Source organism: Myotis nattereri, assembly GCF_964212035.1.
Source record: "Myotis nattereri genome assembly, chromosome: 5".
NCBI lineage: Eukaryota > Metazoa > Chordata > Mammalia > Chiroptera > Vespertilionidae > Myotis > Myotis nattereri.
This window is the reverse complement of record NC_138080.1, coordinates 22257747-22282441: the sequence shown is the minus strand read 5'-3', so window position 1 is coordinate 22282441 and position 24695 is coordinate 22257747. Positions and strand designations below refer to the sequence as shown.

At 57.8% G+C, this 24695-nt stretch overlaps 3 protein-coding genes across 14 annotated transcripts in view; 2 read left to right on the top strand and 1 right to left on the bottom strand.

The window, feature by feature from the left end:
- Positions 1-270: 270 nt before the first annotated feature.
- Positions 271-8651, top strand: TRMT1 (tRNA methyltransferase 1). 2 transcript variants are annotated; one of them, XM_081090895.1, is made up of 17 exons: positions 271-359; positions 510-857; positions 944-999; positions 1228-1370; positions 1544-1731; positions 4440-4555; positions 4633-4745; positions 5597-5745; positions 5875-5961; positions 6041-6110; positions 6195-6329; positions 6418-6503; positions 6820-6928; positions 7015-7091; positions 7949-8068; positions 8156-8285; positions 8471-8651. In XM_081090895.1, exons 2-17 carry the CDS (start codon positions 598-600, stop codon positions 8618-8620), a joined length of 1989 nt encoding a protein of 662 aa, XP_080947021.1. In that variant the 5' UTR covers positions 271-359; positions 510-597; the 3' UTR covers positions 8621-8651. The 2 variants fall into 2 exon arrangements, with proteins under 2 accessions (XP_080947021.1, XP_080947022.1); XM_081090896.1 differs by lacking the exon at positions 4440-4555.
- A 1655-nt stretch (positions 8652-10306) lies between these two features.
- LYL1 (LYL1 basic helix-loop-helix family member) lies at positions 10307-15878 on the top strand. Of its 2 annotated transcripts, XM_081093387.1 has the most exons (5): positions 10307-10935; positions 11811-12163; positions 12245-12336; positions 13209-13615; positions 15718-15878. In XM_081093387.1, exons 2-5 carry the CDS (start codon positions 11832-11834, stop codon positions 15733-15735), a joined length of 849 nt encoding a protein of 282 aa, XP_080949513.1. In that variant the 5' UTR covers positions 10307-10935; positions 11811-11831; the 3' UTR covers positions 15736-15878. The 2 variants fall into 2 exon arrangements, with proteins under 2 accessions (XP_080949513.1, XP_080949514.1); XM_081093388.1 differs by lacking the exon at positions 15718-15878 and having other exon boundaries at positions 13209-13736.
- Positions 15879-17317: 1439 nt separating this feature from the next.
- The window catches only part of NFIX (nuclear factor I X), a 91973-nt gene continuing 84595 nt past the window's right edge, over positions 17318-24695 (bottom strand). For 8 of the 10 annotated variants that reach the window (XM_081093385.1, XM_081093381.1, XM_081093382.1 and 5 more), the window contains 2 exons: positions 23256-23347; positions 17318-18361 (listed from right to left, as the gene is read on the bottom strand). In XM_081093385.1, the coding sequence (XP_080949511.1) occupies positions 23276-23347 (72 nt within the window). In that variant the 3' untranslated portion in view covers positions 17318-18361; positions 23256-23275. The remainder of the gene's footprint in view (positions 18362-23255; positions 23348-24695) is intronic. The other 2 variants (XM_081093376.1, XM_081093378.1) reach the window with 1 other exon arrangement.

The window sequence follows — 24695 nt, the reverse complement described above, 5'->3', positions numbered from 1 at the left end:
CTTGCAGGATGCCCCGAAATAATGTGTTTATGGCACCCAGAATCCAGGAGACGATCGATAGGCGTAGGATTGCTTCGCGTACCGCCCTTTTTCTGAGCGTCAACTTCCTCATCTGTGAAGTGGGCTGGTGAGGTGCGGCCTTAATTCCAGGAGAACCGCTGTGATCAAGGCCTTGGACACCACGCGTTCTGCGCTTTCCATGGTGCATTTTGACCCCGGCCGCCCACGGTAGGTGGCATCACTGATTGGCCAGATTCTGCCACATGACCCGCCCCCAACTGTGCCAACATGGCGGCGCCCAGGTCTTCATCCGGAAAATGTGACCGAGCCTAATTCGGTTCTCCGTTTCGCGAGAGCAGGTGAGGAGCGCCCGGGCGGCGAGGGGAGGGATCTGGTGCCGGGGCGGACCCACTTAAGGGCTTCAGGCTGCGCTGGGGCGGGTCTCCAGAAGATGGGCGATGGCGTCAGCTCACGGAGGCCACGGGCTCTCCTGAGCCTCTGTTTTGCAGATGTGTAGGCCCCCCGGCCCAGGAAAGCAGCTCTCCCCTCCCCTCTGCGCCCTCCTGATGCGGGCCGGGCGGGCACAGGCCGCCGCGGATGTCCCACGCGAGGGCCGTTCTGCGGTTCACCCTGAGTCTCCGCTCCGCCGGCCGTCTGTGTAGTGCTCGGTTTATGGAGGGGCCGCCCCACCGGCCGGTAAGTCCGCCCGCCATGGAGAACGGCACGGCGCCCTGCGGCGAAAAGCGCCCACCTGACACCCAGGAGACGACGGTCACCGAGGGGTCCGCCAAGATCGCCTTCCCCAGCGCCAACGAAGTCTTCTACAACCCAGTGCAGGAGTTCAACCGGGACCTGACGTGAGCAGGGGTCCGGGTCAGCTTGGCGGAGGGCAGTGGGTATGTGTGTGGTGAGGGGGTGTGAAGCGGTCCTCCGTCTCCCGCAGATGTGCTGTGATCACTGAGTTTGCCCGCATTCATCTTGGGGCGAAAGGAATCCAGAGTAAGTGGGGGTCCAGTGGCCTGGTGGGTGGTGGTCACACGGAGGTCTCCCCCTGTCCAGCCCCCTCCTTCCCTAAAGTCTGGAAACGCCCCGGGCTCTGCTCCTTCAGCCTTTTCTTAGGGACTTTGGGGAAGATTTTCTTTCATGAATCTTCTGTATTTTGAAGAGTAAGAGGTTTCTCAAAGAGAGTCTTGATAGTCCCTGACTTGGGTTTCTGGGTGGCTGCAGTCAAGGTGCCAGGTGAACAGGAGGTGCAGAAGGTGGTGGTGGACTTGTCGGAGCAAGAGGAGGACAAGGCTGTATTGAAAGAGGGGGCAGACCCGGCCCCTGGAAACCAGCCTCGAACAGCCACTGTGGGGGAGATCTGTGAGGTGAGGCCTGGGCATAAAACAGGTGGCAGCCCGGGAGTCCAGTGGGTGGAGGAAGGAAGGCTCCTGGAAGGGGAGAGCTGTAGGAGGGTGTGTGTGGGGGTGGGAGGGGGTGGGGGTGCTCAGCAGAGAATGGAGATATTGATGTGAGTGGGGCTCCCTGCTTACTCCAACAGGAAGGCCTGCGAGTGCTGGAGGGCCTGGCAGCCTCGGGTCTTCGTTCCATTCGCTTTGCCCGAGAGGTGCCCGGGCTCCGATCCGTGGTTGCTAACGATGCCTCTGCCCGAGCTGTGGATCTCATCCGCCATAATGTGCAGCTCAACGAAGTGGCCCACCTGGTACAGCCCAGCCAGGCAGATGCCCGGTAGGTCCTGGGCCGCAGACCCAGGCAGCTGGAAGGTGCCATCTATAGCCAGGCTGCCTGGGTCAAACCCTAGCTGTGTCATACATAATCTTGCTCTCTGATCTTGGGAGAGATCATAATCTCATAATCTAGTCTCTCTGAGCCTCAGTTTCCTTGCGTATAAAATGATAGTTTTACAGGGGTTGCTGTACTGATTAAATTAGAGTTAATTCTTGTATAGCTCATTCTTGGTGCCAGAAATTTGTACCATTATGGTTTTCATTTTAAACTTCTCATACTTTTATTCGTTCAAATGAACTAGCTTATATCCACTGTCCAATGTGTGCCAGACACTGTTCTCAGTGCAGGGAATGCATCCGTAAACATTACAGACAAAATCCCTGACCTCGTGGAATTCCCATTCAAATGCAGGGGTCAGCAGACCATAGCCTGGGAGGCCCCACAGTCTGAGTTTTGTGGCCTGTGATGTAAGAATGTTTGTTTTTTTTAATCCTCACCTCCTCAGGTGAGGATTGTTTTCCCCCATTGGTTTTGAGAGAGAGTGGAAGGGAGGGGGAGGAGGGGGAGAGACACAGAGAGAGAAACATCAATGTGAGAGAGGCACATCAATTGGTTGCCTCCTGTGTGGATGGAGCCTGCAACCAAAGTATGTGCCCTTGATCAGAATCGAACCAGAGACCCTTCAGTCCTCCAGCTGCTGCTCTAACCACTGAGCTAAGAATATTTTTTACATTTTTAAAGGTTAAAAAAAAGAATATGCAATAGTGACTGTATGTGGTCTACAAAACCTAAAATATTTACTGTCTAACCTTTATAGAAGGTAAATAAATAAGTAAAAAATATTTGCTTTCCTGACCATAGTAAAATCTAATAGGAAACAGAAGATAACAAATAATTGTAACAAATAAGTTACATAGTAAAGTAGAGGTGAGAAGTGCTCTGGAAAAAAAATTGAGGGGGTAGGGCAGGGGTGGGCAAACTTTTTGACTCGAGGGCCACAATGGATTCTTAAACTGGACCGGAGGGCCGGAACAAAAGCATGGATGGAGTGTTTGTGTGAACTAATATAAATTCAAAGTAAACATCATTACATAAAAGGGTACGGTCTTTTTTTTTTTTTTTTAGTTTTAGTTTGCCCACGGCTGGGGTAGGGGATAGAGAAAGATGGTAGGGGGGGGGGGGGGATTGCAATTTTGAAAAATGTGATCAAGGTGGGCTGTGTTGAGAAGATACCATTTACTTTTCCTCATCAAAGGGAACAATATAGGTCCAAATCCACAGAGTTATTCTGAAAGGCACCTTCGACCCCCATTGGAAGATTATGTGGTTAAATGAGTTAATGTATCTAAATTGCTTGAAACAGTGTCAGGCATGTATGTGCTACATTCGTACAGTAGGTCCTGGAATAATGCCATTGTTAAAATGTTGATAAGAAAAAGGAAAAATCACTTCCTGGCCAGGGCTACTGTCTGTGTGGATTTGGCACATTCTATCCATGTCTATGTGGCTTTCATATGGAGACTTACGTTTCGTCCTACAACCTAAAATACTCAGGTGAGGCCTGGTTGGTGTGGCTCAGTGGTTGAACGTCGACACATGAACCAGTCAGGAGGTCGGGGCTCAATTCCTGGTCAGAGCATATGCCTGGGTTTCAAGCCTGATCCCCAATAGGGGGCCTGCAGGAGGCAGCCTAACAGTGACGTTGGTGTTTCTCTCCCTTCCTCTCTCAAGTCAATTAAAAAATAAGTAAATAAAGTATATATATATATATATATATATATATGTATGTATATATATATATATATATATATATGTATGTATGTATATATATATATATGTGCAAATGAGGTAAATTGGCATGCCTGCATTGTCCCAGGCTGAGGGAGTGTGCGTGGGTAATAAGTGGCCTTGCAGTGGAAGGGTGTCCTGTCCAGGGTGGATCCCCTGAGCTGCCTGGATAGACTCCAGCCATCTATGACCCTGAACTGGAATAAGTGGGTGGAAAATAATGATCTGATTTGTTTTTATTAATTTTTCTTTTCTTTTTTTAAAAAAATATATTTTATTGATTTTTACAGAGGGGAAGGGAGAGGGACAGAGAGTCAGAAACATCGATGAGAGTAACATTGATCAGCTGCCTCCTGCACACTCCCCACTGGGTATGTGCCTGCAACCAAGGCACATGCCCTTGACCGGAATCGAACATGGGACCTTTGAGTCCGCAGGCCGATGCCCTATCCACTAAGCCAAACCAGAGCTTACTAATTTTTCTTAAATGTAATTAGAGATCACATTTATTTCATCTTTTAATGTTAGAAGTGTTTTGAGTCTTTATTTAGAATTTGAGCAATGTTTTTGTGACCAGAAATGCTGTAGGAATTTAACTCTTGTTTATATCAATTAGTCTGTGAAAACTTTGGTTTCATTACATGTTTTTCTGCTTAAAGTCACAGTTTTCAATAACTGATGATGTTAAGTGAGGACTTACTGTATTGGCTATTGTCATGCCATTGTTGGAGATGGGTAGACAGAGGCCTGAGGGGAAAAGCCATGAAGTTGTTATTATTAGCAAATGGATGCCAGGATCTAAGCGCAGGCAGCTGGCCCGAGTCCAGGTTTAAACTATCACGCTGCATGATTGAACGTGTGTAAGGAACAGAACAGGTCCCTGGCACAGGGCCCTGAGGAATTGGCCCTCTCACTCCCAGGATGCTGATGTACCAGCACCAGCGGGTGTCGGATCGGTTTGATGTCATCGACCTGGACCCCTATGGCAGCCCTGCCACTTTTCTGGATGCAGCTGTGCAGGCTGTGAGTGAAGGAGGTGAGGCCAGGCTGGCCCAGGAGTAGAGAGCAGGGCTTGGAGTGTTTGAAGGATCCTCACCCCTTCCTTACCTGCAGGCTTGCTGTGCGTTACCTGCACGGACATGGCAGTGCTGGCAGGGAACAGCGGGGAGACATGCTACAGCAAGTACGGGGCCATGGCCCTCAAGAGCCGGGCCTGCCACGAGATGGTGAGGACCCTCCCCCCGCACCCCTTCCCACCCCTCAGACCCGTTCAGCTTCCTCCAGGCAGCATATTAACGACAAGCACACCTTTAACCAGCATGGTTCCTAACAGCATGGGCTGCCAGTCATGGTCATGTGGGGGGCAGTGGCTTTGTCCAGGGTAGGAGCAATGATGACACCATTCTTTCTAGTCTCTGTTTTAACAACTTTGCAAAATTGTCTCTTTAAGGCAATTTTTCCAGGTCTGGGTTCAAGTCCTAACTTTGCTGGTAGCTTTGAGCAAGCAGCTTCCCCTTTCTGGGCCTCAGTTTTGGCATTTGTGAAATGGGCATGCTGAAGGTGGCCTGGGTACCACTGGGTTGCTGTGGGGATTCAGGAAGGCGGGCAGGCTACATCAATGGGCAGGGAAAGGAGAGGTTCCATCCTGTTCCTTATGGGCCCTGTCACAGGTCAGCCTGGGAAACGCTGCCTCTTTTTCTGGGTAGAGTGTCACGGCAGCTCCCTAGCATGGGAGGTCCCCAGCCATGCTGCAGCACCCAGTGTCCCCACTTCCTGCCGACAGGGCCCGTGGTGGCCGGACTAAGGTCCTTGTGGCCACGTCGCAGCACACGGCATGCTGATGATGCTAATCGGAGAGATTCCACTTACGGGCCCGAATGTTCCTAAGTCACTTAGGCTCCCAGCAGGGCCATCGAGGCAGAGACCGGTGAGGGAACTGAGCAGTCGCCAGGGGCCACAAGTCAGAGTACTCAGGGCTGGACTTGGCCCCCACGGAACCTACCTGGACCCTGTGCTGTGAACACCTTGTTCAGAGGCAGGGCTGATGGCAGATGCCCACCCCCCTTCACACCCCCAGGCCCTGAGGATCGTCCTACACAGCCTGGACCTCCGTGCGAACTGCTATCAGCGCTTCGTGGTGCCCCTGCTCAGCATCAGCGCTGATTTCTACATACGTGTTTTTGTTCGTGTCTTCACCGGCCAGGCCAAGGTCAAGGCTTCAGCCAGGTTAGCAGGGGTGGGGCAGGCACTGGAGCAGGCGACAGAGCCTTCCCCTGCGGAAATGAGGTCCTACAGGGGACCAGGCCACCCTGAGGGAAGAGTTGGGGTGTGGTAGCCAGCCCCGTTTCCCCACAGCAAGCAGGCGCTGGTGTTCCAGTGTGTGGGCTGCGGAGCCTTCCGCCTTCAGCGCCTTGGCAAAGCATCGGGGGCCCCTGGTGGCCGGTGAGCAACAGTGAGCCAGGAGGGAGGTGAGGGGTTTCCGAGGGGTGTGGCTGCCCCCTAAACTCCTCTCTCTGTGCAGGGTCAAGTTCTCTGCGGCCTGCGGTCCCCCTGTGGCCCCTGAGTGTGAGCACTGTGGGCAGCGACACCAGGTGGGACCATGCCGGGTTTAGGCATGGGGTCTCGAGGGTCCTTGTGTCTCACTCCTTGTCCATCTGGCCCCTGTGTGTCTGCAGCTCGGTGGCCCCCTGTGGGCGGAGCCAATCCATGACCTGGATTTTGTGGGCCGTGTCCTAGAGGCTGTGAGCACCAACCCCGGCCGATTCCATACTTCGGAGCGGATCCGAGGAGTCCTGAGCGTCGTCACTGAGGTAGGGGCTGGGCCAAAACAGGATGGGGCTCACCTGTGCCCAGCTTCCTCCATCTGCCCCATGCATATCCTGTTGTCCCCCATGGCAGGAGCTGCCGGACGTGCCTCTGTACTACACGCTGGACCAGCTGAGCAGCACCATCCACTGTAGCATGCCCAGCCTCCTGCAGCTGCGGTGAGGGCTGGGTGGGGAAGGAGCAGCGCCTGAGTGCTGGGTGCCCTGGGCAACTTGGGCCCCTTTTGGGCCAGAATCCCCCGTAAAATGGAGATCAGACTTCACTCACGTCCAGGGAGTCTCATGTACAAGTGCTCAGAGGCCAAGAGCCCTGGCCAGGGGGACAGTCTGACTGTTTCAGTCATTGGCATTATACCAGCTACGTAGTCACCCTGAGACATGCAGCCAGCCTCACAACTCACCGTGACTCCCACCCACACATGTCATCACTGGCTTTGGGATCTAGCTTGTCCCTCACAACCCCTCTTGGTCCCAGGTCAGCCCTCCTCCATGCTGGCTTCCGGGTCTCGCTCTCCCACGCCTGTAAGAATGCTGTGAAGACGGACGCCCCCGCCTCAGCCCTCTGGGACATCATGCGCTGCTGGGTACGAGCTGGCCTGACTAGATACGGGATAAGAGGGCAAGGCATGGGCAGGCGTGGCATCCCCTGGCCCCTGACCTTTGCCTCCAGGAGAAGCAGTGCCCAGTGAAACGAGAGCGGCTGTCTGAGACCAGCCCGGCCTTCCGCATTCTCAGTGTGGAGCCCAGGTAGGGACATCTCTGCCCCATGCGTGGATGCTCACCTGCTTGCAGACGGCCCAGACACTTCCCTAACAGATACATGTTCATTCTTCAAGTGAGATCCAGAATCTACCTTTTCCCACCACTTCTACCGCTTCTCCTCTGCCCCCACCCTAGTCTGGCCCTGTCACTGCTCACATAGACCAGTGTGGTCACCTCAGCCCTGGTTCCCCAGCTCCCACCCTCGCCCCCCACAGACTGTTCCCCCTACACCTACCAGAGGGCGCCTGTGAGCACCTGAGTTAGATCATGGTCCCCCCTCTGCTCAGCAGAAACAGTTCCACCTGCAAGCCCTGCCCCATTTCCGTGACACTTTCCAGCCCTCACTTATCCCCCAACTTCCCCCTGGCTCACTCCACACTGGCCCCCTCACTCAAGCTCATGAGACACAGCCCCATCTCAGGGCCTTTGTACAGGCTGTTCCCTCTGCCTGGAGTGCCTGTCCCTGAGTGCCCCCCAGGACTGTTCCCTCACCTCCTTCAGGTGTCCCTGACTCTGACCTGTCCTGCATCGAACCCCAGCCTCAGTCTCCCCAGAACCTCTGCCCTGCTCTGTTCTTTTCAAAACTCTTCTCCTGCCCTAACGAAACATAACTTGCTGATTTGTCCCGTTTCTTGTTTGTCTTGTACACTAGAATGTCAGCTTTACCAGCGGCAGGTTTCAGGTACACTGTAGGCAACAATAAATGTTTATTAAATGAGTGAGAGAATCCTGACCCAGGCAGATGCCTTCCCAAGTCACCAAGGCGGGCAGGCCCCATGGGCAGTTTTGTTGTGCACGTCCAAGGGGTGGCTGCCCCTCAGCTGCACCACCCCCTTCTCCAGGCTACAGGCCAACTTCACCATCCGGGATGATGCCAACCCCAGCTCCCGCCAGCGAGGACTCAAGCGCTTCCAGGCCAACCCCGAGGCCAACTGGGGCCCCCGGCCCCGTGCCCGGCCAGGGTGAGTGAGAGTGATGGCAGTGGGATTTGGCCAGGGCTTGGGGTGCAGAGACCTGATGGGGTCCCAGCTGCTCATCTCCCTGCACAGGGGTAAGGCAGTGGGCGAAGCTATGGAGGACAGACGCAGATTGCTCCAGAATAAGAGAAAGGAACCAGCTGAGGACCTGGCCCAGCGGGCTGCACGGCTTAAGACGTTTCCTTGCAAGAGGTTTAAGAAGGTGAGGCACCCCCCACCTCCAACTGCAGTACACATGGGTCCCCCTTGTGGCAATAGGGCAAGGATAAGGGGCAGGGAGGGATGGGAAAACAGGTTGGGCAAGTGTATGTGAGTGAGCTCCCCATCCAGGAAAGGAACCCAGCAGAGGCTGCTGGGCTTCATTCATATCCATCATCTTTCCACCAGGGCACCTGCCAACGGGGGGACCAGTGCTGTTACTCCCACAGACCCCTGACACCTGAGGCCACTGCTGAAGCTGCCCCCGCCGACTGTCCACAGACCCCCAACCAGAAGCCTCCTGGGTCTGGGGCCACCACTGGTCCAGGTGTAGATTGAGCCAATAAAGAGATTTCACCTTGCCCTGTCATTTGTCTGAGTGCAGAAGCTGCTGGCGGTCTATCTGTCTAGCATGTCTGGGGCCTGTTCCTCTGTCCATCTGAATTAACTCCCTGGGGGAGCTCTGCATCTAGAGGTTGGTGTGTCCCTGCCTGACTGAGGGAGGTGGCGTCAGTGTTTATGAGGTGTTCTGTCTGTGTGGGGAGTGGGCTGTTCCTCTACAGCAGCGGTTCTCAACCTGTGGGTCGCGACACCTTTGGGGGTCGAACGACCCTTTCACAGGGTTCGCCTAAGACCATCGGAAAACACATATATAATTACATATTGTTTTTATGATTAATCACTATGCTTTCATTATGTTCAATTTGTGACATCCTGCATATCAGATATTTGCATTACGATTCATAACAGTAGCAAAATTACAGTTATGAAGTAGCAACGAAAATAATTTTATGGTTTAGGGTCACCACCACATGAGGAACTGTATTAAAGGGTCGCGGCATTAGGAAGGTTGAGAACCACTGCTCTACAGCAAGAAGCACTTAGGCGCCCGGTTGCTGGCGCTTGCTTTTCCCCAAGCGGCCACGGGGTGGCAGCCGTGCGCTCGTACCCACGGGGCCTTCCCCCACACCCCCCTCCACTGGTGTGCTCGGGAATACAGGCGCGCGCACGCCGGTGCCACCAAGCTCCCACGTGGCCTCTCGCCGCCAGCCCTGGCTGCCTGGTTTCTCTGGCCCAGCTCCCCGCAGGGCCGTGGTGGCGGAAGCCAGACCGGAACCAGGCTCCTTGTGCATCCGCTCCAGACCAGGTGTTTCCTGCCCTGTGGCCCCTCGAGGCGGGGGGTGCACATAGAGGCACCAGCCAGGCTCCTGCATCCTCCCCACAAGGGCAGGCCTTAGCAAAGTTAACAGCGAGGCCTGGGGCAAAGCCCCCACCCTGCCACACGGTAGCTGTGGGACCCGCAGGCACCCTGCACCTTGCTCCATCTCGAGAGTTAAATGAACCTGATCCCAGAACTGGCCTTGTGGGCACATGGAAGTTCACTGGGAGCTTAGAAGTGGACCCTTGCTTCCTTGGGGAAAGTGGGATGGTTGGTGGTGGGGTCCTGAAATCACCTGGTTCCTGGAAGGTGACAGCTGAGGGCCAGCCTGGGGGCTCATGCAGCCACTTAGATAGACAAAGCACAACTGACCCAGGTGAGAGGGTGCTGGGGACCAGGAAGAGCCTTGTCACTGCTACCCTTCACCACCCAGGACATTCTCCCAACACCTCTATCACCATTCACCCTGCAGCGGCCTGGCTCTGGGATGAGGGCCAGGGACCACCGAGCTGGGGTTATGCTATCCTATGACCTAGAGGACTAGGATTGTGGGGATTTCCTGGGCACCTACTGGAAGGTTCTAGCAATATAGGAAATCTCCCCCAGCTGTAGCCTTTCTTGTCACCTTGAAAGGTGGAGTGATAGCACAGGGGGGACCAGGACAACCACCCAGGCTGGACACCCAAGATCGGAGTGTCAGAACTGCCCTCTGCCATGCCTCCCTCCAGGGTGGGGGTGGCAGAAAGGCTGGGAGGGGCTCTGTAAAAAGAGGAACCAGGCAGGGGGAGGAGAGAAGAAGAAGGGGGCCCCCAGTCACGAGCCCCAGCAGGGCCGGAAAGGGCTCCCCACCCCCAACAAGCACGGACACAGCTGGGGTGTTCAAAGCCACAGGCCAGATCCAACCAACACAGGAGGCCACTGCTTTCCTGCCTCAGTTTCCCCTCTGTGTGTAGCTGTGCACTGGGGCTGGTCCTCAGAGGGCCAGGGTCCTTCTAGTGACCGAGAGGACAGAAGGTAAAGCCCTGAGGGGTCACTGACAGTCCTGCCCACTGGCCGGGGCGGGGCGAGAGGCCGATCTTGGAGATCCCCGCCCGCTGGTTTCCTCCGGGGTCAGCCTGGCTCCTTATCAGTCTGGGCCAGGCGGCCAGGCCCTTATCTGCGCTGGCCCAGCATCCTCCAGCCACTGCGCCAGGGGTAAGAGGGAGGAAACCGGCCACTGGGGGGGGGAGGGGGGGGAGGCGGGGAGAGGGCGGGCCGGCCGGCCCCTGAGCCGCTTACTTTTCCTCGAGGGACCCAGGCTGCTGCCACCACCGAGGCCCCAAGGCCCTTGAGAGCCCAGAAAGAAGTGAAGCCCAGACAGAGTGGCTGGCTGCCTGGGGTAGAGTGGAGAGGCTGGAGAGAGCAGGGCCAGGGAGCCTGGCCTGAAGCTGGAGCCATATTCCTGCCCTGACCGACAGAGCCAGGGGATTCAGCAGGCAGCAGGACCAGCGCTGGGGTAAGAGCGAGCAGCCTGAAGGTGGGGGGATTCCCAACCCACCTGCATTCATTCATTCGTTCCCGCCTTCCTTCATTCATTCATCTGTAGGAACCAACTAAGAGGCCAGGCCAGCTTCCCCAGGACCCTGCTGGGGAAGACAGGGAAGAGGGCCCTCCAGGCCATGGGCCAAGAGTGACAGGGATATCTAAATGGGGTGTAAGGAGGTGGATGCTGATGGGTGGGGCAGGTGGGGGGTCACCAGGGCCAGAAGGAAGGTTGAGGCATGACTGTATGTACTGGCCAGAGCCAGCATTTGGCATCATAGTGTCAGCAATGGGGGTCGCAGGACTAGTGAGGGGACATTTTCAGTGTGTGTGCGGGGGGGGGGGGGGGTCACGAGAGATTATGGAAGACTTTCAGGGTCTGACAGGGAGGCGATGGGAAGAGCCTCGGGGTCCTAGATGAGGACCACAGGGTGGGCCCAGGCAGGAGGCGGGAGGTCAGTGAGAGGTCAGAGTCAATCATGTAGGAATTCCAAGGACACACTGTGTCAATGAAGGGTGTTAGGATCAGGTCTAAGGGTCTCAGGGCCCATTATGGCTACCCTGCCTTGCCCCTCCCTCCGGACTCCAGGTGCGGGGATCCTGGAGGAAGGGAATTTGCTCATGCCCTCATGGGTCACAAACAGCTCAGAGACGACACTGCTGGGCTCATCGCTGCACAGCATCTCAGGGGGCATCTCCTGCCCTTGTATCAGATCCTCCATGTTCTGGTAGTTTCTATGCCTCCCCCCGCCCTCCCCCCCACTATCCCTTCCATTTGAGGGTTCTGTTGGGCTAAGGGTGTGTGTGGCATCTGATTCCTCCTCCCACTGGCTTCCTTCCCTTCCACAGGTGAGCACCCCCTCGGGGTCCATGTGCCCGCCCCAAGCCCAGGCAGAGGTGGCCCCCACCATGACTGAGAAGGCTGAGATGGTGTGTGCCCCCAGCCCAGTGCCTGCGCCACTCCCCAAGCCTGCCTCCCCTGGGCCCCCAAAGGCAGAGGAGGTGGGCCACCAAGGTGTCTCATCCCCCAGGCTGCCCCCTGGTGTCCCGGTGATCAGCTTGGGCCACACGAGGCCCCCAGGGGCAGCCATGGCCACCACAGAGCAGAGTGCCCTTCGGCCCCCAGTGCTGCAATTCTCCGCCCTGGGAAGTGCCCCAACCCCTCTGGCCCTGCATTACCATCCTCACCCCTTCCTCAACAGGTTAGTGGGGGGCTGGGCCGGGGGCAATCCAGGGCCAGGGTCCTTGCCCACAAGGCATTAGTGACCCATGAACCCTTACAGCCTCTACATTGGGCCGGCAGGACCTTTTAGCATCTTCCCTAGCAGCCGGCTGAAGCGGAGACCGAGCCACTGTGAGCTGGAGCTGGCTGAGGGTGAGTATGAGTTTGTGTCTGCATGGGGTCCACGTCTGTCCCAGACCTTTCCACAGGGAGAGGTGCTGCCAGGGCACAGACACACACAGAACAGCCCACACGGGCTCAGTACTCACGTTATACTCATGTGCAAAACCACAGTCCTATAGCCAGTCCCACACAACCAGTCACTCAAACAAACTACAAAGGGTCTTAGCAAACACAGCATGGCCCAGGGGCCACAAAATGACAGCTCCATTTGGATGCACAGCCACCCAGGAAGCAGCCACATGACAACCATCCTGCAAGAGACAGCCATGGGACCACAACCACACAGGACACAGACAACCACAGCCACTTAGGACCATGGCCACACAAGAATCAGCCACACAACCACAGCCAGGCATGACACAGCCACATGGCAACGATCACACATCACCACAGCCATTCAGACAGACCACAAGTCACACAACCACCTAAGACACAGACGGGACCACAATCACAATACGAGTACTTCTCAGACCCACGAGGACCCGGGTCACACACAGGGACACACTCAGAATGAAGACTATAGGGCCAGCTCCCCAGACTGGCAGCGGCAAGGAAACATTCCGCTAGGCAATCTCAGCCACTAACATAAAGGTGCAGCCAGTGGCTCAGAGGCCACAGTTCTGTGCAGCCCAGTCTATCCTTGTCTAGATGGTGGAGGTGGGGGGCGGGCAGGGTTGCTAACTAGCTGGGGAGCCACGTGGTGGATCCTACACGTGCATCCCTGGCGTGGAGAAAGCCCCGCTCACCTCCTGTGTGGAAGTCCCCACTAGGGTGCTGGGAGCCTGAAGTGAGGGCAGCAGGGGGCGCCACCTCGGTGCCAACCCCTCCCCTCCTGCGTGCAGGGCAGCAGCCCCAGAAGGTGGCCCGGCGTGTGTTCACCAACAGTCGCGAGCGCTGGCGGCAACAGAACGTGAACGGCGCCTTCATGGAGCTCAGGAAGCTGCTGCCCACGCACCCTCCCGACCGGAAGCTGAGCAAGAACGAGGTGCTCCGCCTGGCGATGAAGTACATCGGCTTCCTGGTGCGGCTGCTGCGAGACCAGGCGGCCGCTCTGGCAGGAGGCCCGGCCCCGCCTGGGCCCCGCAAACGGGGGGCGCACCGAGGCCCGGACGACGGCGCCCGCCGGGGGCCTTGCCACCCGGTCGAGGCGGTGGTGCGCCTGCAGCCCGCAACCCCGGCCTGCCCCAACGGCAGCCCCGTCGGGGCGGCCCGCCCCATCAAGACGGAACAAGCGGCTGTGAGCCCAGAGGTGCGGTGACCTCCATCGCCTCTGAGCCATGAAGGGCATGGGAACTCAGCCCTGGGCCGTCGAGGAAGGGGCGGACCACGCACCGCGCGCACTGCGCTTATTTTGGAGCGAGGTCGCCCGTAGAAGGACCTGTGAGGACTTCCCTTGGGGGAAATGGCCAGGGATCTGGAAGGGCGGGCGACCAGAGGGTCTGGAAGGAACCCTGCAGACCCTCTTATCACCCACCGCCCGCGGGAAGCCGCCTCGCCCACCTCCTCCTCCCGCAGGCGAGGTCCAGGAACATCAACATGGCAGAGCGGCCGTCCGGACCTAAGTGGTGCCTCTTTTTTTTTCCGGGTTAGGGGCTCACGGAGAGGTGGGGAGGGGCTGGGAGGCTTCCTCTTCTCGCCGGCGGCGCCCCCTCCTGGAAACTCAGGGATACAAGGACCTTGACGCCTCGACGGCACGCCCGGTGCGGGGACACAGGCGCAGAGCCCACGCGGGGCCCCACCCACCCCAAACCCGACCAGGACCCGCACGATCGCGTTAGCGAAGGCTCAGGCGCTCTTGCTTTTGTTTTTCTTTATTTCTTTATTTCACATACACATTAGCCATTCAATGGAGAAGCCGGAGAGAGTCAGGCAAAGATGGTATAACAGAAGCGCAGTGACGGGGGCGGGGCGGGGCGGGGCGGAGAGGGGACAGACGGGCTGGCTGCCTACTTGCATTCCGCTAGGACACTGAAAACCCAGAAAACAAAACAGACAGTAAACTACCCTTGTTTCTTATGTATCTCAGTGCAGAGACGGGGGTGGAGGGCAGAGAGGGAGAGACCAGGCTGAAGGGGGAGGAGAGGGGGACAGGGGACGCTAAGGGGAAGCACACCAAATCCATTAGTACTATATATAGAGATACTCGTATATACTGCGTTTCTTAGCCTAAGAAGAAACTTGTTTGACGGGACGGGCGGCCTTTGCGGTCCGCAATGCTGGTGCTGGTCGGGCGCACGGATCTCCCGGGAGGGGCCGAAGCGGGGCTGGCCCAGGCTGGCTGGCGGGGGGAGGGGGGCGCCCCAAGGGTGGGTGGGGGGAGCAGAGGCGGGGCTAGGGTGCCCCTCGGGCTCTCGATTGGGGGGCGAAAGTTCTCGTGATTTTTTATTGCTCCTTTTATTTTTTCTCGCGTGTGTGTGTGTGTGTGTGTGTGTGTGTGTGTGTCGGGTGTGTGTGTGTGTGGGGGGGTCCGTTCAGCACGGTCGGGGTGGGGAAGTGGTGCGTCGTCTGAGCCACCCGGCCCCTCTGGGACCCAGAGCGCGGCGTCCGCTCCGCCAGCACGGGGTGAGAACAAGGCACTAGGTCGGCCGGCCAGCGCGGGGGCGGGTGCGTAAGGCAGTTGACAGGGCTGGTTGGGGGTGGGGAGGGGGCTGTGTGCGGGGCCGTGTGCGTGCGTGCGTGCGCAGGCCTGGGCGAATCGACCTGCCCGCTTGGCTGGTCCTGTCCTGGAGCGTCGAGCCTTTCCCGTGCTCCCCGGAGGGTGGCGGGGTGGGGGTGGGAGGAGTGATGTTGAGTTGGGGGCGCCGGGGAGGGAACTACCAACTTGCTGAGCGCGCTCCTGATAATGCTGGTGAGGGTCAAGTTGGCGTCTGGCTCAAAGAAGGGCGCTCAGGGTGGGGGGAGGGAGGGAGGAAGGGAGGGGACATTTGTTCGTTGGCATTGACCTCTGCGGGGTAGGGACTGGGGGCCCCCCGCCGCGCCCCAGGACCGGGAGGGGGGGTGGGGCGAGGTGGGGGTGCTGGGCCCCGAGGAGGAGGCGCCCGGAGAGACCCGCGGCCAGAGCAGCCCCGCCGCTGGGCGCACGCCGCTGTCCCGTTCCGTTAAACTCAACAAAGAAGGGATATGCGTGTTCCTAACAAGTGCAGGATATTTAATTGATCATAAACTTATGTATAATAGTTTGTGGGTCTTTAAAAACGTACTTTATAATGTAAGAAGCACCAGGGTTTTATGTTGAATTATCTTAAAAATATTTTTCTCTCGTCCTTTTCCTTTGAGATCTTGTGTTGATTTTTTTTTTAAATCAGGTGTTTTTATTTTTTTTAAATTCTAAAATGTGAACGTTTCCTTCAGCCCTCCCACCGAAACTGAGAACGAACGACGAAACAAATAAAAACCCCAGATCATCCTTGTCAACGCAGGAAAACGACTTAAAAAAACAAAAAGGAAAAAAAAAACCTGAAACGAACAAAACAAAAAAAAGAAAAAAACACTCAGCTTTCGTTATCCCCGCAAAGGGCGGGGCAGGCCCGGTTCTTTTAGCGTCCCCAGAGCCGCGAGGACATTACAACAAAAATAGAATTTTTCTTAACAATCTCTTAACATACAAAGATAGGAAAACTCTCTGATGCATTGCACTTGGTTCAATGAAAAAAAAAAGTTCATTTCCCCCATATATATTTTTTGTGGGTTTTTTTTCGTTTGTTTTTCTCTTCTAACACGTCCCCACATCTCCTGTGGCCTCGCCGCCTCTCGCCTGAGCCTCTCACAGCGACCCTGGGGGACGGAGCGACCCCCACGCCCTGCCCGCCCCGAGCCCCCCGGGCGCGCTCCGTCCCGGCCCAGCTGGCCTGCAGCTTCCGACCTCGCCGGGCGGGCGCCCCGCAGACCCGGCTCCCGTGGCGCCCGCCACCCGCCGCTCCGCCGCCCGCCGCCCCGATGGCCTTCGAGGGCACGTGCGGCCGGGCAGGGGGTCCCTTCCGCTCCCCTCTCAGCTCTGACCCTGTTTAGCCAACCAAACTGAAAAATCATTGCACTTTGACCGCGCGTCACGCCCGGCCCACCCGGCCCCCCACCCCGCCCTACTCCCCACGACCCCCGCCCCCAGGCTCCCGTGGGATCCCCGGTCCCCAGCTTCTCAGTCCCCGTCCTCCCCTGGGCTGCAAGCGGATGGGGGCGGGAGGAGGGCCTTTGCTCAACTTCCAACAGAAGCTACCCCCAAGGGCTCGCTACCTCGTGGCTGCCAGCTGGGGAGGGGGCGCCACCCGCTGGCCCCCTCGGCCCCTTCCCAGCCAGCTCCCTCGCCGCCTTCCTGCCCTCGCCTGCTCTGCCGCAGCCTCACACACTAGATTCACAATAAATAAAACCCATAACCCACCCCTGCGTGCAATGTTGGGCTGATTGACTTCCAGAGGATCCTGACCTGTGCTTTGTGTTTTCATACAATTAAGAAAGAGAGAGAGAGAGAGAGGCACAAGGACTTAGAAGGGGTCCAAGGAGGGGAGATGCGGGGAGGAGGGAGTAAGGCACAGAAAGACAAGCCAGAGGGGCCAAGTCACACCCTGGATGGGGCTGGGCGTGCCCCTGCTCCCCTCCCTCCCAGGGCGGCCTTCTGAAGACCCTCTGCACAGGTCCCCAACCTTCCCTTGGGGGAGGAGGGGAGTTGGGGGGGGGGAGCTACCTCCTGTGGTGTGTTACCAAATTGTTCCCAAGTTGCTTAACTGGAGGAGGAGTTCCCAATTGCAACAGCAGAAGACCCGAACAATGAATGCCCCACCCCAAAATAAAGAGTAAAGACATTACAGCTGAAATCCAGAGAGAAGTGGCCACAAGGGGTGGGGGTGGGGGGCAAGTGGGGGTGGGGGGAGAGAAAACTCCAAAACGCTTTTGAAAAAGGACGACCGACACCCAACACCCTCCAGAGGAACGGAAAGTGGGCCAGCAGGACGCCTACCTAGCGCAGGTGGCGGCTGCCCTTCCTTCTCGCTTGGCTGCGGGTCCCCTTTCTGCTCCACTCTCCGCCCGGCCACAGCAGGGCTGTCTGCGTGAGGGGCAGGGGCAGGGACCGATGGGGTGGCACAAGGGCACCTGCATGCGGGCTGGGGTGTGGGGGCGACTTGGGGCCCGTCTCCCCTCACTGGGGCCGTGGCGGAAGGGCGACCTCCCGGGCCTGCCTGTGAAGAGAGGGAAGAGGGGGCCTGTCCCCCTCGGGACTGGACCTTGGAGAGCAATCTGACTCTTTACTGTACAGAGGGGTCTGGGGTCCTGGGAATCCCCCTGTGGCCCCGGGGAGGGTGGTGGGACACCCTCCATTCCGGGAGCAGGAAACTCGCTCCAGGAGATGCGCCCTGTCCAGGGGCTGGGGCTGCTAGCCGAAGGGTGGGGCAGAGGGACTCAGAGGCGGCCCTGCCTCACCGCCTCAGGAACAGGCAGTGAGGGAGGGCTGGGTGGGATCTGGAGGGGAGCGCCCCCTGGACCTGCACCCCTCATCTTTCCAAGCTAGTCCTCTGAGGTCCCTAGTGGAGCTCTGACCCCAGCTGAGGGTGGGGTTCCCCCAGGAAGGACAAGGGTGGGGGACAGGCCCCTTCAGCAAGGTGCTGGTGGACTTGTTTGGGGATGAAGTTCCTTCCCCGGAAGGAAGGCCAGGATGGGATGGGGAGGAAGTTCGGCTGCATCCTTTCTTTCTTTCTGCCCTCTGCTTGGCAGAGTCCGTTTTGCATGTTGCTTTCTGCTTGGCTGCTGGTGCACAGCTCCGCCCGGCCGAGACCTCTTCCGAGGGCTCTCAGAAAACTGGGCTGCTTCGGGGGGGCCTGCAGGGGTCCCTGGGCTGGAGGAGAGAAGGGCTGAGTGGCTGACGACGTTTAATTTTTGCTTTTCGGTGGGGCTGGGCTGGGGGATTTTTTTTTTCCACGTCTCAAAATTTCTTCTCCCCCTGTTTGAGGAACCTCTTCTTTTCATTTTGTCATTTCTTTTGTCGATCTTATCAGAGGAACCAGGACTGAAGCGGGACAAAAAAGAGGCGATATTGAGAACAGCTGGGGCAGGGCCCTTCTCACTTCCACCTGGCCCTGTGACTGCAGGTGCTGGCCGGGGCCCCTGGAGGGTCCAGCTCCAGCGGAGCCAAGGATACCAGCACCACACAGAGCTCCATCCCATTCTGTCGGTCCCTCCTATGGGAATCCTGCCCCCCCCCCCAGACCTTGCCCCCTAGTGCTACAGTCCAGCTGGCCTTCCCGTGGGCATCGTGCCCAGCGGGTAGGACCCCCGTGGCTGGCGCTGGCACAAGCACAGACCTGGGATCTGGCCATGTTTCCAATTGTTTAAGTTTTTGTGTGGGTCCTGGAGGGTGGAGAGGATGCCAGGCTAGAGCTTTTGTCTCCGGAGGGGTTTGGGGAGCGGGGGGTGGTTGGTGGCCTAGCTTCTTGCTGAGTTTTCTTTCTGTCTCTTTAGACTTAAAAGCAAAAATTCCCATCTGTACACCCGAGCCAAGGTCCCACAGACTGAAAGGCTGGTGAGGGGGACACACATGGCTTCAGTCCCTAACAGTGGTCGTCCTGGGGGAGGGGCCTGGTAGACACACGCCCCCCCCCCCGCCCCCAATTCTCTAGCCTAAGGCAGCAATTTTCAACCAGTGTGCCACAGGAATTTTTAGTCAGGGACACTGGCCTTTTTCTTTTTTTCTTTCTTTTTTTTCCTCATTATAAAATATTTTTAATCTACAAACTATACAACTATGACTAATAACAGTGCTTTTTTTCTTAGACTGTCAATTTAAAAAAAAATGATAACAGCCAACACAATAATAAGGTGTGAATGAACCAAAATTATACCTTTTTTTTTTGGTCAGATTGGCAAAAATATGTATTTTTTTGGTGTGCCGCAGAATTTTAGTAATGTTTATGTGTGCCATGAGATGAAAAAGGTTGAAAATTGCTGCCTTGCCCTGGCCGGTGTGGCTCAGTTGGCTGAGCGTCGTCCCATACACATGCCCAGACTGCATGGTGTGTACGGGAGGCAACCAATTGATGTTTCTCTCTCTCTCTCTCCCCCCTCCCCCTTCCCCTCTCTCTAAAATCAATAAAAACATACCCCTGGGTGAGGATTGAAACAACAACTACAAACAAACAAACAAAAAGAAAATTGCTGCCTAGGGCAACCGCACTGAGGAAGGGCCTCAGGCTCCCTGGGGCACATGTCCCTTCTCTTATGATGCCAGCAGGGGGCGCTGCCTTCCCACAAACGGGCCTTGGTGGCCGCTCAGCGCAAAACATTCCCAGGGTGGACACCCCTTCCCCCTTCCCCATCATGGGCTGCCTGGCATTTTCCTTCACCAAAGGCTCTGGCCCCACCTCATGGCCAAGGGGTAGGGTCGGAGGATTCTCCTCGATGGTCTACAGTGCCTAGGTATGCCTGGTGGTACCCCTCGGGGCAAAATGGAAGTCCCTGAGATGCACAGACCCCGATCTACCGCGACCAAGGAGAACTAACCACAGAGCACACAGCGGGACCTCACTCATTCCATCCTTGCTCCAGCCCCTCACAGGAGCCAGGGACAGAGGGTGGCTGACCTGCCCACGGACTCAAATGCAAGGGGCAGTTCAGAGTTGAGGCTCCTGACTGCTACATGTGGCGCGCTCGTCCTGCCGAGGGCAAGGCTGCCAGCGTCACCGTGAGGGCCTGGGGAAGCTACTTCAAAAGCAGCCAAAAATCCAGACAGAATTTCATGTGGAAATTCCAATATTTAAAGCACTTGTGTTGGTCACACACTTCTGCCTGCAAGCCAGACCTGCCTGCCCCCCCACCCCCCACCCCCCGCCCAGGCTCTGGTTTGGGATCGCAGGCTGTTGTCCACTGTGAGATGGAGACATTGACTTTTAGTTAGGAAAGGCCTCAGAGATCGCCTAGAACTTCCTTCCCAGTGGAAATGGCCCCTGTGCTCTCCATGACAGTAGCCACACGTGCCTTCTAAGCACTTGAAGTGTGGCTAGTGTAAGGGAAGGACTAAACTTTTCTCTAGTTATTGAAATGTAAGCAGCCATGCGTGGCCTGGCTAGCTCATTGGGTAGGGCAGCTGGAGGGCATTTGGAAAAGTGGGGGTTGGGGTTGTCATAGTGACTGGGATGCTACTGGTGTTTACTGGGTGGGCAGAGATGCTACACTTCCTGCCACATGCTGGACAACACGCTCAGGGGAGGCCTGCCCGGAGTCCGACCCGTCTATTGACTGAAGGCCAAATGGAGGCTCATGGTGTGTGTGTGTGTGGGGGGGGGAGGGGCTGGCAAGTTGTGGGGGAAACGAAGCATCCCCAGCGTGGGCCGTCGGGGGGTGGGGGTGGGGGTCAACGGCCAGCTCCTGGGCTTCCTGTCCTGGCCTTTGGAGAAACTGCCTGGGTACCCCCTTTCCCCCACCTTGATGCGCTCTGGGACCCTCTTCCTGAAGAGAGGCTACACTGGAACCCTACCCCACTGCCCTAGCTGTGAGCCTGCCCCTGCCCCTCCCTGTGAAGGACAAGAGGTTTTGGGGACAACCAGGTCCCTTCCAGACCAAGCCAAAGCCCTAAGCTGGACCCTTGCAGTGGTTCTCAGCCTTCCTAATGCCGCGACCCTTTACTACAGTTCCTCATGTTGTGGTGACCCCCAACCATAAAATTATTTTCGTGGCTACTTCATAACTGTAATTTTGCTACTGTTATGAATCATAATGTAAATATCTGATATGCAGGATGTATTTTCAGGGGTCTCGACCCACAGGTTGAGAACCGCTGCTTAGGGTCTCCCGAGTTGCACAGCAGGGGGACAACCACCAGCGGCTCAAACTTGGGGACTCCCTCAGAGGAGGAAGACTTGGAGTTAGGGACAAAGGCAGCTCCAGCAGGGTCCCCAGCACCTCCTCACCGGCCCCAGGAACAGGGATCTGCTGCCAAGCACAGAGTGGCTTTTCTGCTTACCCCTCCCTGCTTCCTGAGCCAGGTCCAAAACTGATTAAAACTAAGTAAAAAGCGCTGCCCAGGGAATGACAAAATTGCTAAAATTCTCTTTTCTTCCCTCATTCTATTGTTCTCTCTCCATCTGGTGCTCCAGAGATCAGCTAAAGTCACTGGTTACTGTGGAAACCGACCCCCACTGCACCCCTGGTGCCCACCCGCTGCAGCCGCCGCTTGCCCCCAGGCCCAAGGGCTCCTGGCTAGGCTTGTCCAGCTCTGGTCCCCCCCACCGCCGCCACCGCCGCCATGCACACCTGCCTGCTCCCTGCCAAGGCCCAGGCCCCTTTTGGGAACAACGGGGAGGAAAACTTGCCTCATACTCTGACTTGGCCCCACCGTCCAAGCAAAGTGAGCAGAGAAAGTGCAGAAGGGAAAGCACTCGGAGGCGGAAATGGGGTGAGCAGGGAGGGCTGGAGGCTGTGGTCCCGGAGAGCAAGCAAGCACGCAAGCAAGCAGGGGAACAGCCAGAGCTGCAGGCAGCCGGCGGGCGGCAGGGGGGAGGGCGGAGGGCGGGAGCGCTGGAGTCCTGCAGCCCGGTGCCAGCCCCGAGCTGGGAGGGAGGCCCGCAGAGGTGCCTTCCTCTGGCACCCCCTCCCGCCCTCTGCCAGCAGGGCTCTCCCGGGCTCCCTGGCACAGAGTGGAGGGGGCTGGCTCCAGCCCCTGCTCGGAGCCATTGTTTTTCTTCTCAACACCCCCAAGTTCAAGTTCATCTGGGTGTTACATCATGTCTGGTTGCTCTTGGAAACCAGACGGGTCAGACGTGACTCTGGGGAAAGGGGGTGGGAAGCTGGAGGGGGCTGAAGTTCCCCTCCCCTCCCCTCCTTGCCACTAGGGAGCTCTGAAGTTTGCAGTTTGACAAAGTTTTTGGCTGTTGTTTTTTTTTCTTTTTCCGAGGGAGGGAAAGGAAAAGGGAAAAAACAAAACCTCAAAACCACACATACAAAACTTCTATCCACCAACTTTCTCCGGACTCAGGCCTCAGAGCAGAGAGGGAGCAGGAGCTGACAGAGGCGGCCAGGGCCCTGGGCGGAGGTGGACTTCCCCAGGGCTGAGGCCTCCTGGCCCTGGGCTCCCAGGGTGGTACTTTTATAAGCAGTGCCACCCTATGCAAGCTGCCTTTGCCCTGCTCCCGAGGAGTGTGCTCTCTGTGCCCCAAGGGCCCTGGGCACTGGAGACTATTCCCGGCCTCTCGGGGACAGGCATGGGAAAGGCAGGACGTGTGTGTGTGTGTGTGTGTGTGTGTGTGTGTGTGTACATGCCTGTGCAAAGCAGTGTCCAGGGTGTCCAGCAGGAGGGCTGGGGGTGGTTGGGTGTTTCCTTGTGAGAACTGGAGACAGATGGGAGCAGGACGGGGGGCTCCAGAAGCTTGGTCACCCTTCTTTCTAACAGGACTCAAGGGGAGTTGGGGGAGGAGCCTCCAGGGCACAATGGGACTTGCCCTGCCCCGGTGCCAGAGTCTCTGGGCACGTGGCCCACCAGGCCAGTTCTGTCCCTCTGCAGCCCACCCAAAGCCAGGGGAGAGGGGGGGGCTGGGGACCAGGGCTTCCGCAGAGCAGGAGGAGATCAGAGACAGATGCTGTCCCACCCTGACTGGGCCTCGGCTTCCGTCTTTGCTTCTCTCAGGCCTGGCTCGGAGTGCCTCCAGCCTTGGGTCCTTGGCCCCTTCCCCAGGGCCGAGGTTGTCAGAACTAATTATCCAATTAGCTGGTTAGCCAGGGGGCCTGGGAGCTGCCTGGGGAGGCAGGTTCAGCTGGGCGTGCAAAAGCCTGGATCCTGCAGCCCGGCCCCAAGCCCTTCTCCCAGACGAACTCCAAGACCCTGGCCTCTTCCCTGACACCACGATGCCCCCCCCCCCCGTGCTTGCACCCCCTGCCTCCCCCCCCCCCCATGCTCGCCTCCACACTCCTACCTGAGACTGCTGTGGGATGTTCAGAAAGTTGCCGTCCCGGGGTCCGATGCTGACAAACCGGTTGGCAGAGGAGGCGCCTGTCGCTGCGAATGCTGTGGGAGCAGGAGAGAGAGGAAAGAGCCCCGTGAGGCCGGGGGCCCACCTGGCACTGCCCTTGTGGGGCTGCTGAGAGGGAGGCGCTGGGTTAGACCACGCTGTCCAGCTTTAGGCTGGCGGTGGGAAGGACCGGCCAGAGGGGCCCCTTCGTCCTCTTACCAGGAACGCACACCATCCCCCACCCCCAGCCTCTGCTGGAGCCAGGCATCCTCTTTCCTGGCCAGGGGTTGGGAGGGGCCCTGGAGACTTCAGCTGAGATCCCACAGACCCAGCCCCCCGCCCCCCCCCCCGCCCCCGCACCCAACCAGGCACTGAGCTGGGCCAGGATAGCCCTCCTCTCCAAGCACTGAAGGGGGTGACCTTGCTTTCCCACTGGTCCTCTCAGGTCTGAAGAGAAGGGAGGCGGAAGGGTGGGACTCTGGTGGACTGGTCCCACCCTGCCTGGGGAAGGCTGTTCTCAGGCCACCTCTCCAGCAGGGGGGCTAGTTGGGTGCTACACCTCTTACTACCCTGGACAGTCCCAAGGACTGGGTCGATGGTCCAGGGAACCTGAAGGGGCCCAAGGGAGGGCTGGGCCAGACGGGATGGGCTTGGAGAGGGATGTAGGAGTTGGCTGCCGGCGAGGGCCCAGGGGTGACAAAGCTCAGGCCTGGCAGGCATTCTCTTCCTCTGATGGGTGAGCCAGGTGCTATGGCCCAGGGTTTCCCCAGGGTCTGAAACAGGCCAAGGCACAAGAGGAAGAGGAGGCTGGAGGCCCTGGCGGAGGCCCTGGCGGAGCCCCCGGGCTTGGGTGCCCAGGGCAACTGTTCTGGGGTCTGAGGGGCAAATGAGCCCAACACCCTTGAGCTTTTCTCAGGAGGAGCTCGGCAAGCTCCTAGGGGAGGGAAGGGGCCCTGCAACCCCAGGAAGGAGGAGACCCCCACAGGGGATTATGAGGGTCACAGGCTGCCTGGGAGCCCCCCACCCCCTGCCCTGTACCACATACACCCCAGGGACCCCATGCTCACCAGCTTCTGTCCAGAAGTGCCACCCTGTAGCCTGGTCCCCCTCCCACCCTGCCCACCTCCAATGACCATGACCATGACTTGATGTCTTATGGCGGATGCAGATGGGAAGATGCCATGAAGAGGATGGAGAGGGGGAAAGAACTCAAACCATGAGAGAGAAGGTGAGACAGAGAGCGCAAGACGGAGAAAAGTAGTGAGATGGGCCACCCCTCCCACCCGGAAGTCCTGGCCTGCGGCCTGCCAGCCCCCAGAGCGCCCGAAGCGCTGCCCACACCCCGCCCGCCCTGCCCGAAGACGGCACACCGCCCACCCGCCGCCTCTTCTGTCCCTCACGTCG

Bases quoted from the DNA above. Each gene is read 5' to 3' on its own strand.
- TRMT1 (XM_081090895.1), top strand. From the start codon at position 598: ATGTCCCACGCGAGGGCCGTTCTGCGGTTCACCCTGAGTCTCCGCTCC. The intron at 5,962-6,040 runs GTGAGCAACAGT...CTCTCTGTGCAG, and splicing joins TCGGGGGCCCCTGGTGGCCG to GGTCAAGTTCTCTGCGGCCT. The intron at 6,504-6,819 runs GTGAGGGCTGGG...TCTTGGTCCCAG, and splicing joins CCCAGCCTCCTGCAGCTGCG to GTCAGCCCTCCTCCATGCTG.
- LYL1 (XM_081093387.1), top strand. From the start codon at position 11,832: ATGTGCCCGCCCCAAGCCCAGGCAGAGGTGGCCCCCACCATGACTGAG. The intron at 12,164-12,244 runs GTTAGTGGGGGG...GAACCCTTACAG, and splicing joins CCTCACCCCTTCCTCAACAG to CCTCTACATTGGGCCGGCAG. The intron at 12,337-13,208 runs GTGAGTATGAGT...TCCTGCGTGCAG, and splicing joins TGAGCTGGAGCTGGCTGAGG to GGCAGCAGCCCCAGAAGGTG.